The 16,824-nt window shown below is 27.7% G+C and overlaps 2 protein-coding genes across 3 annotated transcripts; one reads left to right on the forward strand and one right to left on the reverse strand.

The window, feature by feature from the left end:
• Positions 1-1,817: 1,817 nt before the first annotated feature.
• On the reverse strand, positions 1,818-3,893 carry LOC110639729 (uncharacterized). Of its 2 annotated transcripts, none has more exons than XM_021790799.2 (4): positions 3,536-3,893; positions 3,208-3,390; positions 3,061-3,117; positions 1,818-2,336 (listed from the first exon to the last, which is right to left on the reverse strand). In XM_021790799.2, exons 1-4 carry the CDS (start codon positions 3,836-3,838, stop codon positions 2,049-2,051), a joined length of 831 nt encoding a protein of 276 aa, XP_021646491.2. In that variant the 5' UTR covers positions 3,839-3,893; the 3' UTR covers positions 1,818-2,048. The 2 variants fall into 2 exon arrangements, with proteins under 2 accessions (XP_021646491.2, XP_021646490.2); XM_021790798.2 differs by having other exon boundaries at positions 3,061-3,120; positions 3,536-3,890.
• An 854-nt stretch (positions 3,894-4,747) lies between these two features.
• LOC110639736 (ATP synthase subunit beta, mitochondrial) lies at positions 4,748-10,296 on the forward strand. The gene is made up of 9 exons (XM_021790813.2): positions 4,748-5,393; positions 6,065-6,140; positions 6,228-6,316; positions 6,856-6,973; positions 7,065-7,168; positions 7,341-7,499; positions 7,884-8,108; positions 8,200-8,511; positions 9,966-10,296. The coding sequence occupies exons 1-9, from the start codon at positions 4,926-4,928 to the stop codon at positions 10,077-10,079; spliced, it is 1,665 nt and encodes a 554-aa protein (XP_021646505.2). The 5' UTR covers positions 4,748-4,925; the 3' UTR covers positions 10,080-10,296.
• Positions 10,297-16,824: the final 6,528 nt, after the last annotated feature.

Below are 16,824 nucleotides of genomic sequence, written 5' to 3' on the forward strand. Positions count from 1 at the left end.
CATAAATTATAATATGTGTTAATTTTAAATATAACTTAAATAATAAAAAAATATTAATATAAAAATATTAAAGAAAAAAAAATAATAATTAATAATAAACAAGTCAAACTCTCATTTGCATTTGCATCACGTGATAGTGCCAATGGAAAACTAAAAGAGGCATCATTATTCAAATTAAATTAATTAAATTATAGTATTAAACTTTATTTTTTATTTTAAATAATATTTATAATTTATTATTATAATAATTGAATAATAATCAATATTACAATAAAAATAATTACTTTTTGTTAATTAATTTTTTAGTTTATCATATTTATTAATCTTAAATATAACTTAATGATTAAAGAAAAATAAAAAAATTAATATAAAATATTAAAAAAATAATAACTAATAATAAACATTTCAAGTTTTACTTTGGGTTTCATGGTAATTTCAACAGAAAACTTGCCATGTGGCAATTTAAAAAAAAAAAAACTTACATGCAACTTGAAAAAAAACTTAGTTTACTTTATATATATAAAAAATAGATTAATTTTGTAATATTAATATATTTAGAATAATTCAAGTTTAATTTTTAAAATTTACTAATAATCTTATATGTATGAAATAGATTTTATTTATTTATTAGTGAATTTTAAATTGTTTTTAAATTAATTTTTATGTTTTTTAAATAGTAATTTAATTTCCATGTTTTTTAGAGCAATTTAATTTTTATGTTAATATTTAAAGAGAAGAAAAAAAATCCTTACAAATTATGCCAACTCAACATATTCAAGATATATAATTCAAAATATATATTATAATAATTAATATATATAACAGTATAAATCAACTTATGAGTGAATAAAATATTCTTAATTATTTATAATATTATAAAAATATAATTAAATTAAGATTTAAAAAAAAAAATGGCTCAAGCGATAACCCCTGTCCTAGATATGTGGTCATTCTAAATGTCTGTTTGGTATTATAATTGGAAAGTTAAAAATTCTTTTCAAGAAGAAGACATTTTAGACTTTGGAAAATGTAATTTTGAAAATAAAATTATTTTGTTATTTTGGTGTTGTTATAACTAAAATTTATTAAATTTAATTTTAAATCATTTAATTTTTTTGGTGTCACTTCTTTTTTTTCCCCTCCAAGCTGGTGGCAATGTTAGCTTCTGTGGTGTAGAAGGAACAAAGCTCTGTTTACCAATGATCATATGAGCATGGAAACTGTAGTTTCTCGGGTGAAGGCACAACCTGTTGAGTTTTATAAATATCATCTCTCCATCTCATCGCATGGCGAGGTAATGAGCTCAGATCAGTTTCAAACGTTGGTGGTTTGGCAACCTCCTCTGGTGGGCTGGGGTAAGTTGAATGTTGATGGTGCTTGGATTATGAGCCCTGGCAGTGCTTTTTGGGGAGGTCTGATTCGTGATGTTGATGGCCTACGGAGACGTGGTTTTGTTTCTTCATTGGTAGAGGTTCAATCTTCTACCTTGCAGCTGGCTAGGGATGGTTTGCCTGAGCATAATGTCTGCAGGTCTCTTCTTTGTTCTATCAAAGACCTGTTGCAACGAGAGTGGGAGGTGAAGCTGGTTCATGTATTCAGGGAAGCAAAAAAATGTGTAGATTGGCTTGCAGATTGTGAAAGGACTGTATCTCAAGGACCCTTTAGCTTCAACATCCTCCAACAGGCCTCTTACCTTGGCAGTCCCACAATTCCAGTAGGACCTTATTACTCCAAACAAAAAGATTGACCATAAGACATATAACTAAAGAGTTCAGATAAAGTTGATGGATTCCACCAAGAAATTCCACAGAATCTGGTGATGTAACTACCTCACAATCATGAGCTTATAGGATTTATATACACAACACCACCAATGTTCTTTTGCAGTATAAAGTTTCTAATAAAACAAGCACTAGTTTAAAGTTTGTAGTAATACCTAGCTGACATTTTACAAGCATACTTAGCTGTATCCATATATTGGAAAAGATTACCATCCTTACGAGTTGTATGAATAATGAGTGCTTAACTCAACAGTAGTTTAAAATGAATCAGGTAGTAACACGACGACATCGACACCAAAATGCAGTTCCCCCGCTCCTGCCTCGAGCAACTGCTATTTCTTCGTCAATGTAAAACCATATAAAGAATGGATCTTTGGTGCTTGGTTCTCTATCGTCGATTTGGCCAAGACTGATCTCCAAAGGATTTAGAGGTCCAATTTTCACACGAACAAGCTCAAAAATGAAGGCCAATATCCTGTTTTTCCATGTAAATCTGCCTTCAAATGTTAAGCATCCAATTGGCCCAAGATATACTCCATTTTCAATCCTCTTTTCCTGATAATCCAAGTACAAATCAATAACTATCTAAAGTTGAACATAAGGAACATAATACACGTGTCTATCTTCAACCGGCTGACATAAGCAATCCAACGAATTTACTAGTCTTTGCAACAAGAGAAAAGATGAAAATGCAGGAAAGTTCATGCTTAAAGAAGGCATTAACATATAAGAACATGAAAAATGAAACAAAATAGAATATATTTGGATTATGCGTCTACATGAGCATCTAAGAAGTGGGGAACTAGAGGAAATTTTGAAAATGTTAACAATTGTCCTTACCCACAAGCAAGGGATAAGAACTTCTTCACAAGTACAACCTAATTCATTTTCAGTTTTCAGAACCAGTGTAGGAAGATTAATGCAGTGGATTCTAAATGATCACCAACAAAAAGGAAATTAGAAAGCTAATTCTAAAAACAAGAAATTGTGTCCCACAAAAACTTCACTAGTGTCACAAGACAAATCCCAAGACAATGCCCTAAGCTTCTGCTTTTAGTTAAAGTTACAAAGGGCTATTAGAAGCTTGAAAAGAGTACCATTTTTTTTGTTAATTTATCAAAGAAAATCCACATAAATTATCCATTTGCTGAAAAAGCATTTCTAAATTGAAATACCAATACCCTGAACAATTCCCAATTTTTGTTTTTTTTCTTTACACCAGAAACTTATATCACAAAAACATTCATAAACGTATAATTGAAGGCTACACTGAACTTACAGCAGCATCAAACCTCTGAACAGCAGTAAGAGGGAAGTATCTTCCACCCTTCAATTGCTTCTACAAAATAACACAAAAATCAATAGCACAATAAACCATATAGATAAAAATAACTAGTAAACACCAGGGAACAAGAATTATACCAACCTCAGCAGTGAAAATAAGCATCCAAGTTCTGCCTGGGGATTTTGACCCACCAAGTGTTTCAAGAAACCCTGAGGGATCCATTTTAGCCTTCTCAATCACAGCTAGAGCTGATAAAACCTCCTTTGCCGCAACCTTTCTTGTCTTTGCAGCATTCTTGAGCACTTTCACACTCTCCTCTACCTCCTAAACCACAATGAACAAGAACAACAAGAAATAAAACTCAAATCCTCCATCATCTAGCATAAGATAAATTGTCCAAAAATATATAAATTCCAAAATTAACAATACATTAATTTAAGAAATCAAAATAAGAAAGAAAAAGGCATACTGGGTTGCTTTGAGTCCGCACTTCTTCCTCCTCTTTTTCTTCTTGCTGTTGAACAAGAAGTGGGGTAGGAGGGCTTTGGTCTTTTTCATCAAGGGCAGCTCTGGTTTTCAACCTGTGGAATCTGGGGAAAGAGAAGGTAACAGTAATGGCATTGGCATGAAGAGGGTATGGAGGATTTTTGGCTTTGAGAGGAAGAAGTATAGAAGGCTTGAGGCTTGATGACGAAGATGATGGTTGAGAAGAATTTAAAGCCACCCAGTTTGAGCGAAAGAAACATGAGGATGATAGCGCTTGAGAGCCCATTTTGCTTCTTCTCTTCTTGATGCGTCGAGGTACCCATTTCTCATTTGTTTCTCGATTTTCTTTGTTTATTTTTTAATATATAACAATATTCTTAATAAATATTTTATTTTTTATAATTAATTCTTATTAAAATTTCAAATTTAAATTTCAATAAAGTCAATTTTTGCATTTTTTTTAAAATAATTTTCACAAAAAAACTGTCTGGGGATAATATATTCTCTGTAATTGATAAACTAGTATAATAATATACGCAAAATTTTTTAATAAATTACTATCAAATTTTTATAGTTATTAAAATTAATCATTTAATCTCTATTTTTAAAATTTAATTAAAATATTTTTATATTTTATAAAATAAAAATTTTTAGATTGCCTTAAAAAGTTAAATCTATTTATAATTTATCTATTTATTTTAAATTTTAATTTTTTAATAAATAAAAAATTAAAAAAATATTTAATTTAAATTATAAAAATTAAATCTATTTATAAATAAAAAATTATAAATAAATTAATAATTAATTTTATTTATAAATTAAAAAATTATTTAAAATAAATTATAAATTAATTTATTTATTTTAAAATAAAATTTTAACTAAATAAAAAATTATATAATTATAATAAATTTTAAAAATATTAATATTATTTTTATTTTAATAATTATAATATTTAATTATATATATTTTTAATAATTTTAATTAATTAAATTATTTTTAATTATATTTTAATAAAATATTAAGTTATTTAAAAATTATTTTTTAATAATTTTATTAAATAATTTATTATTTATTTTTAATTTAACACATAAATAATCAAATTAAATACACTTTAAATATTTTTATAAATTAAATAATTCTTTTAATTCATAAATCAAATCGAACACCGACTCTTCTAATATTTTAACCTCAAAATAAAATAAATAAAAACAAAGCCCACCCGACTTAGACTAACAGATTACCCAAAATTCCATAATCCAAAACAACGGCTAAACTCTCTAGAGCACTGAGAATCCAATTCTTTTTCCAATGAATGTTCCTCACTAGCATCATCAAAGCCTCACATTCTCCGATCACTATCTCTACAGTAAACGATGTCGTCTCGTAAGCTTCTCTCTGCTCTCCTCCGCTCCTCCCTCCGTCGCTCCTCCAGACCGTCGCTCTCCCACCACTCGAAATCTCCTCTCGCTCGCCCTCTCCCCTCCCTCCTCTCACGCGCCACTCACTTCTCCACCTCCGCATCCGCGGCGCCATCGTCTTCTCCACCGAAGCCTGCTTCTTCCACTACCACCGTTGGGTCTGGTGGGAAGATCGTTGATGAATTCACTGGAAAAGGTGCAATCGGTCAAGTGTGTCAGGTGATTGGGGCCGTCGTGGATGTGCGCTTCGATGAAGGCTTGCCTCCGATATTGACGGCGCTAGAAGTGATGGACAATTCGATCCGGTTGGTATTGGAAGTAGCTCAGCATTTGGGTGAGAATATGGTGAGAACTATTGCTATGGATGGGACTGAAGGGCTTGTGAGAGGACAAAGGGTTTTAAATACTGGCTCTCCTATCACCGTAAGCTATAGCCTCTTTGCTCATTGTCCTTTTTTATCTATAAATTTATATTTTTTGTTCTTATTATGCGTTTATTCTACTGTTTGAATTGGATGTTGACATTTTGAGTGCTTTCTTAGAATGTGGACTGGGATTTGTGGAATCTGAGATTGCATGGTTGTGATTTTGGATTTCTATTTTCTTGGGAACATGAATGTGTACACTTTTGAGGTTTTATGCTTATCTATTTATACCTGTAGTTTTTGAATTCTGTTAATGTTGTCCACAATCTGGTAAAGTTGAAGCTTTTAGGATACCCCCTTGTGAATTTGATCGAAGTTTTTGGTAAAGTTGAAGTTTGTGGTCTGCATCTTGTCTAGTTTCTTACTTACGGAGTTTTCATAGTTTTGACATGCACATGCTTATAGCTTGTTGCTGTGTGATTGAATGGATGTTTATGTTGTTTGGTGATATTGATGTTCTTCAGGTTAACTTGAACGATTTGCATTTTGGATGGGTTTTCATTATTGTGGTTCATATCATTTTCGGGGTTTTATTCTGTGATGATCCAATGATGCAATTAATGCCTTCGGGCTTCAATTTGATGATATTTTTTTTCCCTGCTTTGCTTGTTTTATGTGCTTAGTATTGCATTATGTTGAAAACTATAAATTCTATTATTTTATGTCTAGGTGCCTGTTGGTAGGGCTACCCTTGGACGCATCATGAATGTTATTGGAGAGCCCATTGATGAGAAGGGTGACATCAGTAAGAAGCCTGAAAACACATATGATTTTGTGTTGTAAATTTTATGCTGCAACAAATGCTCTAATTGTTTTGCTTCTTCATTATCAGAAACTGAGCACTTTCTGCCCATTCATAGAGAAGCTCCAGCTTTTGTTGAACAGGCAACTGAGCAACAGATTCTTGTTACAGGAATCAAGGTATTCTGTTCTTTCTCCTACAAAAGCATCAATAGAAGAGAGGCCCTGAGAAAGTAAATTACTCTGTTTATTTTACTGATGATAGATGTAAATATTTTGTGTCCATGCATATGATATGTGGAGTGTACTCTTATGAAGTATTGTTTTTTCTCATTTCTTGGTGAAGGGTATTAATTGTTGAATTAAAAGAAGTAACAAAAATACAACTCATTTTTACAAAGTTATATGTCTAGAACTTGGTCTTTTTGCAACCCAATGAAGTCCTGGTAACTGCTTATTATTCTGTTGCCACCTATCTCCTGCTGACCTTCAGTTTAAACATACTAAATCAAGCATGGAATTTTTGAATTTTTCTTAAATTTAGTAGATCCTGGAATCTCAAAAGTAGATTCTAGCTCCAATATAAGTGTTTATGTTTGATTTGTGAACTCAAATTATGTTTAAGGCTGGTTTTTTTTTCCTCAGGGACAGGGTCTGGTATTAATATTTTGCAAGTTAGAGGTATACTAATCCATTGAGTTTATTTACATTCTTTCCAGGTTGTAGATCTCCTTGCACCTTACCAAAGAGGTGGTAAAATTGGGCTCTTTGGTGGTGCTGGTGTAGGAAAGACGGTGCTAATTATGGAACTTATCAACAATGTTGCTAAGGCTCATGGTTTGTTACATTCTTTTGTCTTCAAACTGCACTTGTGTTGAAGTTATTGATGTAACATTCTAATGGATTTTCTCAATGTCTTCTAATTTAGGTGGTTTCTCTGTGTTTGCTGGTGTGGGTGAACGTACTCGAGAGGGTAACGACTTGTACAGGGAAATGATTGAAAGTGGTGTCATTAAGCTTGGAGATAAGCAGGTTATTTGCTTCAATTATCTTTTTGTAATTGATTGTGGGATAGCTGTAATTTGTTTATTATTTTTTTTTTATTGTGTTATTTACTATCTATGTTATTTCCTCCTCCTTGCTTTGCAAGGTACAAAAGCGAAGAAAATTTTGTTTATTTATTGAAACCATTACTCTATTTCAGAGTGACAGCAAATGTGCTCTTGTGTATGGTCAAATGAATGAGCCTCCTGGTGCACGTGCTCGTGTTGGGCTTACAGGATTGACTGTGGCTGAGCATTTCAGAGACGCTGAAGGACAAGATGTGCTTCTCTTCATTGATAACATTTTCCGCTTCACCCAAGTAGGTTTCCTTGTTCACTTTCTCTTTGGACATGTTTGGTTTGGTTTTCTTTGTAAATGAAATGGGAATGTACCTCTTCCATTTCGAAATTCTAATTCCAAGTTTATTTTTTAGATAATCAAATATAATTTAATGGCAGTCTTGAAAATTATAGGTGAAAATAAGTATTATTTTCATTTAAATTCAGGTTATTCAAATATAAAAAGAATACCAAGAAAAAGAAAAAAGGATTCCAAACAAGAAAATAAAATTCTATTTAGGAATTGCATTCTGTTTGCATTTCTAGAGCAAACTAAATGTGGTCGTGTTTGTGTTATTAATTTTTTGAATAATCATCCTAATCTGTTAAGTGGGTTATTTCACTCATCAATTCAAATTTTGCAGGCTAACTCAGAGGTGTCTGCTTTGCTTGGCCGTATCCCTTCTGCTGTTGGCTACCAACCTACCTTGGCGACAGATCTTGGAGGCCTCCAAGAGCGTATTACCACAACCAAGAAGGGTTCAATTACATCTGTGCAGGCTATTTATGTGCCTGCTGATGACTTGACAGATCCCGCACCCGCAACCACTTTTGCCCATCTTGATGCCACGACAGTGCTGTCCCGTCAAGTATGCTTCCTTCCTGATTTCCTTCATTGCACAAGATACCATTTTGCTATTGTTCTTTCTTTTAAAAATTCTTCGTTTGCTCTTTTGGCAGATTTCTGAGCTTGGTATTTATCCTGCTGTTGATCCCTTGGATTCTACTTCTCGCATGCTGTCTCCTCATATCTTGGGAGAAGAACACTACAATACTGCTCGTGGTGTCCAGAAAGTCCTCCAAAACTATAAGAATCTACAAGATATTATTGCTATTTTGGGGATGGATGAGCTTAGTGAAGATGACAAATTGACTGTTGCTCGTGCCCGCAAAATTCAAAGATTCTTGAGCCAGCCTTTCCATGTTGCAGAAGTATTTACTGGAGCCCCTGGAAAATATGTTGAATTGAAGGAAAGCATCACTAGTTTCCAGGTGATTACAATTTTAAACCTCTTTCTTTTTTAGTGGTTTTGATCCATATACGCTGCAATTACCTTCTTTTGTTGAGACCTTTTTGGTTACTGTTCCATTATGTGATTTTGGTTCTTACTTGAAAATTGGCTGGATGGTGATAATTTGAATGAATTCCATATTAAGGACTGGCACGTACTTTAAAGTGGGCTACACTTGAAGTTATAGCTGAATAATATTTAGTTCTAGGACTGCAGGTTCATATTTTGAACTGGTACATTTGTCAGACATAAATACCTCTGAGCTGTAGGTCTAGATTTCAGAGCTATCTGGCCCTAGTCAGAAATTTGACCTGGTTTTGGAGTATTGACAATTCAAGCACCAGTTCTTCTGCATGACATAATATCAATAATTAGCATTTCCTACTCTTGTACTCTAATTGAGATATAAGACGCGAGAAGAAGTCAATAGAAAGTTAGAGTTTTGGAGAAGTACTCTAGAGTTAAAGGGCTTTAAGTTAAGTAGAATGAAAACAAAATACATGCATTGCAAGTTTAGTGAAGGTCTAACTGGTGATACGGAAGAAGTTAGTTTGGATGGAGTGGTACTGTCCTAAATTAATCACTTTAAATATCTCAGCTCGGTCCTTCAAATAGATGGGGGATGTGAGGAGGATGTTAGTCAGAGGATTAAAGCCTTACGGTTGAAGTGGAGACGTGCCATGGGACTTTTATGTGATCGCAATATTTCCAATAAGTTGAAAGGAAAATTTTACCGTACAGCCATGCGACCAATCATGTTATATGGTAATGAGTGTTGGACACTGAATGAGTCGTATGTGTCTAAGATAAGAGTTGCGGAGATGAGAATGTTAAGATGGATGAGTGGTCATATTAGACTAGATAAAGTCCGTGATGAGAGTATTAGAAAAAAAGTAGGAGTGGTGCCAATTGAAGATAAGTTAAGAGAAGTGAGATTGAGATGGTTTGGACATGTGAAGCGTAGACATACGGAGACTCCAGTTAAATAAGTAGAGCACATTAGTTTAGAGGATAGAAAAAAAGGAGTAGACCTAAACTGACTTGGAGGAAAGTAGTACAATATGACCTAGAAGCATTATATATTCTCGAGGATTTAACTCAAAATCGTTTAGAGTGGAGAAAGAGAATTCATATAGCCGACCCCAAATTTTTGGGATAAAGGTTTAGTTGAGTTGAGTTGTACTCTAATTGAGATGTTCATTAGTTTCCACGCTTGATTTCCCCATGCATTTTCCATATCCTTAAGGATTTTTAGGCTGATAGTCATAAAGTCATTTGATAACTGTAGCGTTGGTCCATTTCCACTAATGAAACTTCCAGATAAACAAAAAGGATCTTTTTTATTAGTTTTTTCCAGTTTAATGCAGCTGTCCTCCCAACGTTGCCTTCTAATATGTGATCTAATGCCTGTGCTATGGTTTCTACATTTTGAAGGGAGTCTTAGATGGGAAATACGACGATCTTCCCGAGCAGTCATTTTACATGGTCGGTGGCATTGAAGAAGTCATTGCCAAGGCAGAGAAGATTGCCAAGGATTCTGCTGCTTAGTTATATTTGTTCTGCTAAGGCTTTGCAGAATTAATTAATAATGTAGTTGGGTTGGCATATTATTTTGAGATGAAAAAATCTCTGATTTTGTCAATTTAAGCTTGTTGAAACTTCTTGTAGGTTAAACTCAGGCAGATAAATGAGTGGCATGGCATACTCTTTTTAAAATCATGCCCTTTTTTTGCAATAAAAAACAGACTCACATGTATTTATTTTCCATAGTCATTTCTGTGTGCAGGTTTATTATTATTATTTTTTTTTAAATGAATAAAAGAAAAAAAAATATTTCCTTACATCAAATTTGTTAAAAAGTCCGTATGTATACATAGGAATGTTAAAGGGGGCAAGGCACGACAGATTTTGCAATCATCTAATGCAAAATTATCTCTAAAATTATAAATTAGAATAATAGTTTATATGTTTATAAGTTAATATAAGTATTTAAAATCTTAAATAATTATATATTAGATTAAAATGCAATAATAAATAGTTAATAATAATATATTTATTATTAAAATTATTAAAAAAATATTTATTAAATAAAGTATGTGGTGAAATTTTAAAAACTCCATAAGTGTAACAATATAAAATATTCGATCAATAAATCTTGTAAATACCGAAATGAAAAACTGATTCTTTGTAGTTTATTTTTTCGGCTTATAAGTTTTAATAATATCATAAATAAATTTATATATTTATTTTTTAAATTTATAAATTAATTTTATTAATTTATAAGTTAAAATAAATATTAATTTTAAAAACAACACTTGATAAGAATAAATTTTTTCGCATAATTATTATATAATATTTAAGATTTATTTTTTAATTTTAAGTAATTATATAATATAAATTGTTAATAGAAAAAAAAAGGCCACTTTATTTTTGAATCTTAAATAATTATATAGTGTCAGAGTTAGTCATGATTTAGTAAAACGTCACTTTAGTTAACCTTTTTCTTGGGTCAAAAACTTGCTTGCATGTGTCAATAATAGCTAGAGAAAATGCGACTTGATATGGCCTTTCTTTAACCAAAAAGCCCTTCTTATATAAATGGTTTGTTTAGTATTATTATTAAAATTATTATTAAAAAATTATTTTTTTAAATATATTAATTAGAGAATATTAAAAAATAATTTAAAATTAAATTTAATATATTTAATTATAAAAATATTAAAATAATAAAATTATTTTTTTTAAATTATTTTTGTTAACCGTATTTAAAATGATGTTTAAGACTTCTAAACACAATACTAAATAAAAACTTAGTCTTGATTTGAATAGTATTTTATTATTTCGGAAAATGATTAGCCGTGTATTTTTTTTTAATTAAGTTTTTATCAAATTCAGCACCATATTATATTTGTAAATTGTTTAAAATTTACATTCGTTCAGTATTTTTTTTTTTACATAATTTTTAATAATTAACTTGAAAGATAAGCTAAAAGCATAAAACTTTAAAAATAATAATAATAAAAAAAATTAAAAAAAAGGTGAATGATTGAGTTGAGGTAAAATTCGTAATAAATGAGATGAATTTATTCGAGTTAGGATCAATTATTATTAAAATGTTAAAACTAATTAATTAACTAACTCTACACTTTTATAAGTCTATTAAATTTAATTTTTTATAATCTTTAAATATGAAACTCTTAACAGAAACTAAAAAAAAAACAAATCTTGACAGAATGATAGAGTAGATGCATTAAAGGATTTAATAGGCAAATTGAAATTGAAATTATATATTTATTTGATTCATTGGAATTATATGTGGTAAATATTTATTTAATTTATTAATTCAATTTAAAATATTCATAATTCACTTAAATTTAAAATAGTTCAAATTTAAACAATTTGTAAAAATTATGAATTAAATTCACTTTCCCTTTTTCTCATCTTTTCTATCTTCTCCTTCCTTTTTATTATTATTTTTTTTACTATCGGTATGTATTTTCACTAGTCAAATAATTTCTTTTTTTTTCTGTTTTTTATTTTTTTTTAATAATTCTTAAATTTATATTCATTTAGAATAAATTTTAAGTATATTTCCTTAAATATATTATTATTAATAGATATTGAGCAAATAAATCTCTATATTTGTTTTTGTTAATAAATTTTAAATGTATGTGTTACATTTCTCTTCTCTTGTATAGTTATTTATCCTTAATGAAAAGTTTTTATATATAAATGTAAGTTTTTATTAGGAGAGTCAGTTTGATATTTCCAGTTTTAAGCTACCATTTAGAAAAACACTTTCAAAAATAGTCATTAAAAAATCTTTAATTGATCTTACTTCAAACTCTAATCTTCAAGAACATATAAAAATATCACTTCGCAAAAAGTAATTTCAAATTAGCCTTTTAATCTTAGATAACAATTTCAAACACTTCATTTGTATATTGAAAATATTTTTTATAGAAAAATTAAATCATTATTTTTAATTTTTATATTTTAAATATTTTTAATTTTTATATTTTAAATAATTAAATATTTGTGAAAAAATAATGATTGAATTTTAATTTTTTATGAGATGTGTTTATATATAAATATTTTTATATTTTAATAAAATTATCAAAATTGAAAAAAAATTAAATCCTCTCCTGCTTAAAAATTTTGATCAAGAAAAATTTTCAAACCTATTTTCAAAGCTTCCCAAACACTAAAGAATGCAAAAAGAAAAAAAAATTTCACAAAACAAACAGAGCCTAATATGATAGCATCAAAATCTCTCCCTATATATATATAATAGACAGATTTTCCTTTGGTGCTACCACATATGATTCTAAAAGTCATTATATTTATGCCACAAGTGACAATATTAAATTGAATTTATTATTAGTAATTTTTTTCTTTACCACATATGCCAATTTCATTGATAGCAATTTTTTAAAAAAGTAAGCTAAATTAAATTTATTAATATTTATTAAATTTCATATAGTATTTATAGAATATTAATTTTTCATAATTTTAACCTTTAATTTTAATTAATATCCTATATAATTGTAATATACAATTGCTATTTATTATTTTTTTATAATAATAATAATATTATTATTAAATTATTTTAAAATAATAAAAATAAAATAATATTAAAATAAATTAAAATTTATTAAATGTATAAAAGGGAGAGAGAGATCATTTTTAAATATTAAATTTCTTTCAAAGTAAATATGAGTCTTAATTTTACTGCGATTAATGTTTTTAAATTAAAAATTAGAAAACATAATAACTGTTTAAAAAATATATTAAAAAAAACTTAATATTAACTTTTCTCTCCTTAAAAAAAATTAAAAATTAATGGATAAATATTACCTTTAATAATTAGACATGTTTAAAAGAAAATTCAATCATTATTTTTTCACAAATATTTAAATATGCTTGATTTTAATTTGGAACATATATTTTAAAGAAATTAAACTTTTAGTTATGGTAACAGTTAGATAGTCATGATAATATTTGTTTAATTTTAAAATTAAATATCTTAAATTGTTAAATTTAAATACTAAATCATCAACAATTAAATACTAAATTCAATTGTAGTAAATATGTTTAAAAATATTTTATTTTTCTTTAAAATAACTGTCATTGACTTTTTAAATTAAAAATTAAGAAATTTTATAATGAATGAGAATTATATTTAGTAATCAATACTTTTTCATTATTTAAAATTGAAAGATCGAAATAATTAAAGATTGCATTTAGAAAATTAAATTATATAACAATTATATATTATAACTATTTAAAAAATATAGAAAAAAATTATCATCGTTAATTTCAATTAAAAATTGCTATTTAGTAGAAATTTGATAGACTTATAATTTTATTTCCTCTTAAATTTATTTTATAAAAATCTGAACTACCTCTTCATCAGGAAGCAAATGGAACATATATAATATTAGTATTTGTATTTATTAATTATAATTAATAAATTAATCTAATTAACTCTTAATTTTTATCTATATCTAATCAAATAGAGCTTTTTAGGCAATTTTAATAATTAAATAATAATAATAACTTATTATAATATTAAAATGTAATAATTAAATATTTTATAACTTATATATACGTAATTAGAGAATTAATAACTTAATCATAATTTAAAAAATTTATATAATTAATTAATTAAAAATATAGAGAATTTAATGAAATTACTTGACGTATATATATAATTTAAAAAATATTAATTATACTATAAAAATATAAAAAAAATAAAATAAAATATTAATATAAATTTTTTATTTACCATAACTATGAAAATAAAATTTTATTTTATTTTTTCACAATTCATATATATATATATATATATATATATATATATATATATATATATATATATATATCACTCAATACATCATTGAAAATATGTCTACTAAATATGTAATAAAATAAGATAAATAAAAATAAAATAACATTAAAGTAAATTAAAATTTATTAAATATATAAAAAGAAAGGAAAGTGTAAAGTATTTAATTTTATGTGATTACTTTTATAGTATAATTTTAAATTATTTTATTAGTTTTAAGATATATAATTTTTAAATTTCTATAATTAAATAAAATAATTAAAAATTTAAAAATCATTAAATGAAAATTTTATAAAATTATTAAAATATATCTAATATTTTTAATTAATTAGCCATAAAAATTTGATAACAATGATAATAGTAAAAATATTTAATGGTAATAGTAATAATTACTTACATTAATTATTATAATTATTAAATATAATAATTTCTATATAGTAAATGCTACGTGACAACAATACATTTAGATTGCCATGTGGCAATTGAAATAAGAAATTTTCTTACTTTATTACAATACTACGTGACAGAATCAAAATTTAGAATGCCAAGTGGCAACAATAAAAAAAAATCTACCTACCATATATATACATATATATTTCATAAAATTCAAATTATTTTTTAATAAAATATTTTTATCACATTTTAAATGAAATAATTATAGAAACTACTATTAATACATGTATAAAAAGAATTAAACATATATTTTAATTAATTATATCATAAATTAATTAAAAATTTATTATTATAATAAATAAAAATTTATTCAAATTAAATTAAATAAAAGAAAATTTTTAATTTAAAATTAATTTAATAATAATAATTTATTTTATTTAAAATATAATTAAAAATTAAATTAAAAAATAAAAATTACAAATCACTCATACATAGCATAAATATTATGCTAGTTATTCTATATGTCAAGAGTCTCAATAAGAAATTCAAATGGCTTATAAGAGTAAAAAAACTACCTACCTAATTAGTTACTACTAACTTTTTAGCAAGGGCTGATCATAATTCAAGTAAACCTCTCTCACACATCTTACACTATTGTCCTGGCTCGTTCATTCCCCCTTACTGTAGACCCTTATTTTGTGATGAGTATGTGCATTGAGGCCGTGGAAAACCCGATGATGAAAAATTATATGACTGTAAGATGTAATTGGAGGCATGGAGCTGAATTATTAATTCCGTGGCATGATCTTGAAAAAAATAAAAATAATAATAAAATTTTGGGGAAATTAATTTAATTAAATTTAAATAAAATTTTATTTTGTTTAAATTGAATATGGGTAGTTCTTAAATGGATCTAATTAAGTTTAATTGGGCTCTATGGGCCTAAGAAAGCCTAGTTAGGAATTTTAAATGGGACCCATTTAATTATTTTCTAAAAATTAAAATAACAAAATATCTCTCTCCTCCTTGACCCCACTCTCTTCCTCACTCCCTATTGGTGCCTTTCATTTTTTCCTGTCTTCCTATTGGTTGAAACACCTCACCCATATCCCAGTCTTATTCGACTCGCAATCGCAGTTGTTTAAGTCATCTAAACTTTATCACCCTAAGACTCCAAATCCTACCACACCTCTTCCTCATTCCCTATTGGTGCCTTCCATTTTTTTCTGTCTTCCTATTGGTTGAAACACCTCACCCATATCCCAGTCTTATTCGAATTCTGCAATTGTAGTTGTTTAAGTCATCTAAACTTTATCATCCTAAGACTCCAAATCTTATCACACCTCTCTCCCAAAACCCTATAAATACCCTACTAGAGAAGAGAAGAAGGGGATGATGGGAGGAAAGATTAAGAGAAAATTCAGAGCTATAGGAAATTTAGAGATATTCAAGATTCTTTGAGTTCTTCCTTATTTTTTCTTTTCTTCAAGAAAATTTTCATACAAGATTTCTGGAAGGTCAGTTTTTATTGTTTTCTTTTCAAGATCTATGCCACACAATATTTTAATTCTATGCTCTTTGTCTTCAATTTATTTTATATGTTCATATAGATCATGTAATCATGTTTAATTTGAGGGGATACACAACTCTGCACATGTTTAGTTTCTGTCTCTCGTATTTTTATTATTTTTCTTTATTTTTTGAATCTGTAAAAAATTTTTAAAAATTATATTCATATTCTACACGAAATTCCATTAATTTTAGGCTCAAGAATCACTAAAAAAGCTTTAATATTTTGTAAGTTATGGCTGTTTGAAGTTAGGGTTCCTGTAAAATCTGATTTGCAGGATATCCGACTTGTGGAGCCCATATCTCCCTTGTTCCTTAATATTTTTGTGCAAATCTAGTGTCTAAAATTAACTTCAGAATCTTATGAATCTTTTCCAATTGGTTTTGCATTCATATCTTTTGTGGTTAATGAGTTATGAATTTTACAAAAAAGTAGTACGATTCTGTCACTTAGAAGAGTTACGATTTATGTAGATCATTCGG

The sequence above is a fragment of the Hevea brasiliensis genome, chromosome 17 (assembly GCF_030052815.1).
Source record: "Hevea brasiliensis isolate MT/VB/25A 57/8 chromosome 17, ASM3005281v1, whole genome shotgun sequence".
Classification (NCBI taxonomy): Eukaryota; Viridiplantae; Streptophyta; class Magnoliopsida; order Malpighiales; family Euphorbiaceae; genus Hevea; species Hevea brasiliensis.

Excerpts from the sequence above, each read along its gene's own strand:
- LOC110639729 (XM_021790798.2), bottom strand. The coding sequence starts at position 3,838 with ATGGGCTCTCAAGCGCTATCATCCTCATGTTTCTTTCGCTCAAACTGG. Across the intron at positions 3,121-3,207 it reads TGCTTATTTTCACTGCTGAG|AAGCAATTGAAGGGTGGAAG; the intron begins GTTGGTATAATT and ends GTTATTTTGTAG. Across the intron at positions 2,337-3,060 it reads TTCAGAGGTTTGATGCTGCT|GAAAAGAGGATTGAAAATGG; the intron begins GTAAGTTCAGTG and ends TTGGATTATCAG.
- LOC110639736 (XM_021790813.2), top strand. The coding sequence starts at position 4,926 with ATGTCGTCTCGTAAGCTTCTCTCTGCTCTCCTCCGCTCCTCCCTCCGT. Across the intron at positions 6,141-6,227 it reads TGATGAGAAGGGTGACATCA|AAACTGAGCACTTTCTGCCC; the intron begins GTAAGAAGCCTG and ends CTTCATTATCAG. Across the intron at positions 6,974-7,064 it reads CAATGTTGCTAAGGCTCATG|GTGGTTTCTCTGTGTTTGCT; the intron begins GTTTGTTACATT and ends CTTCTAATTTAG.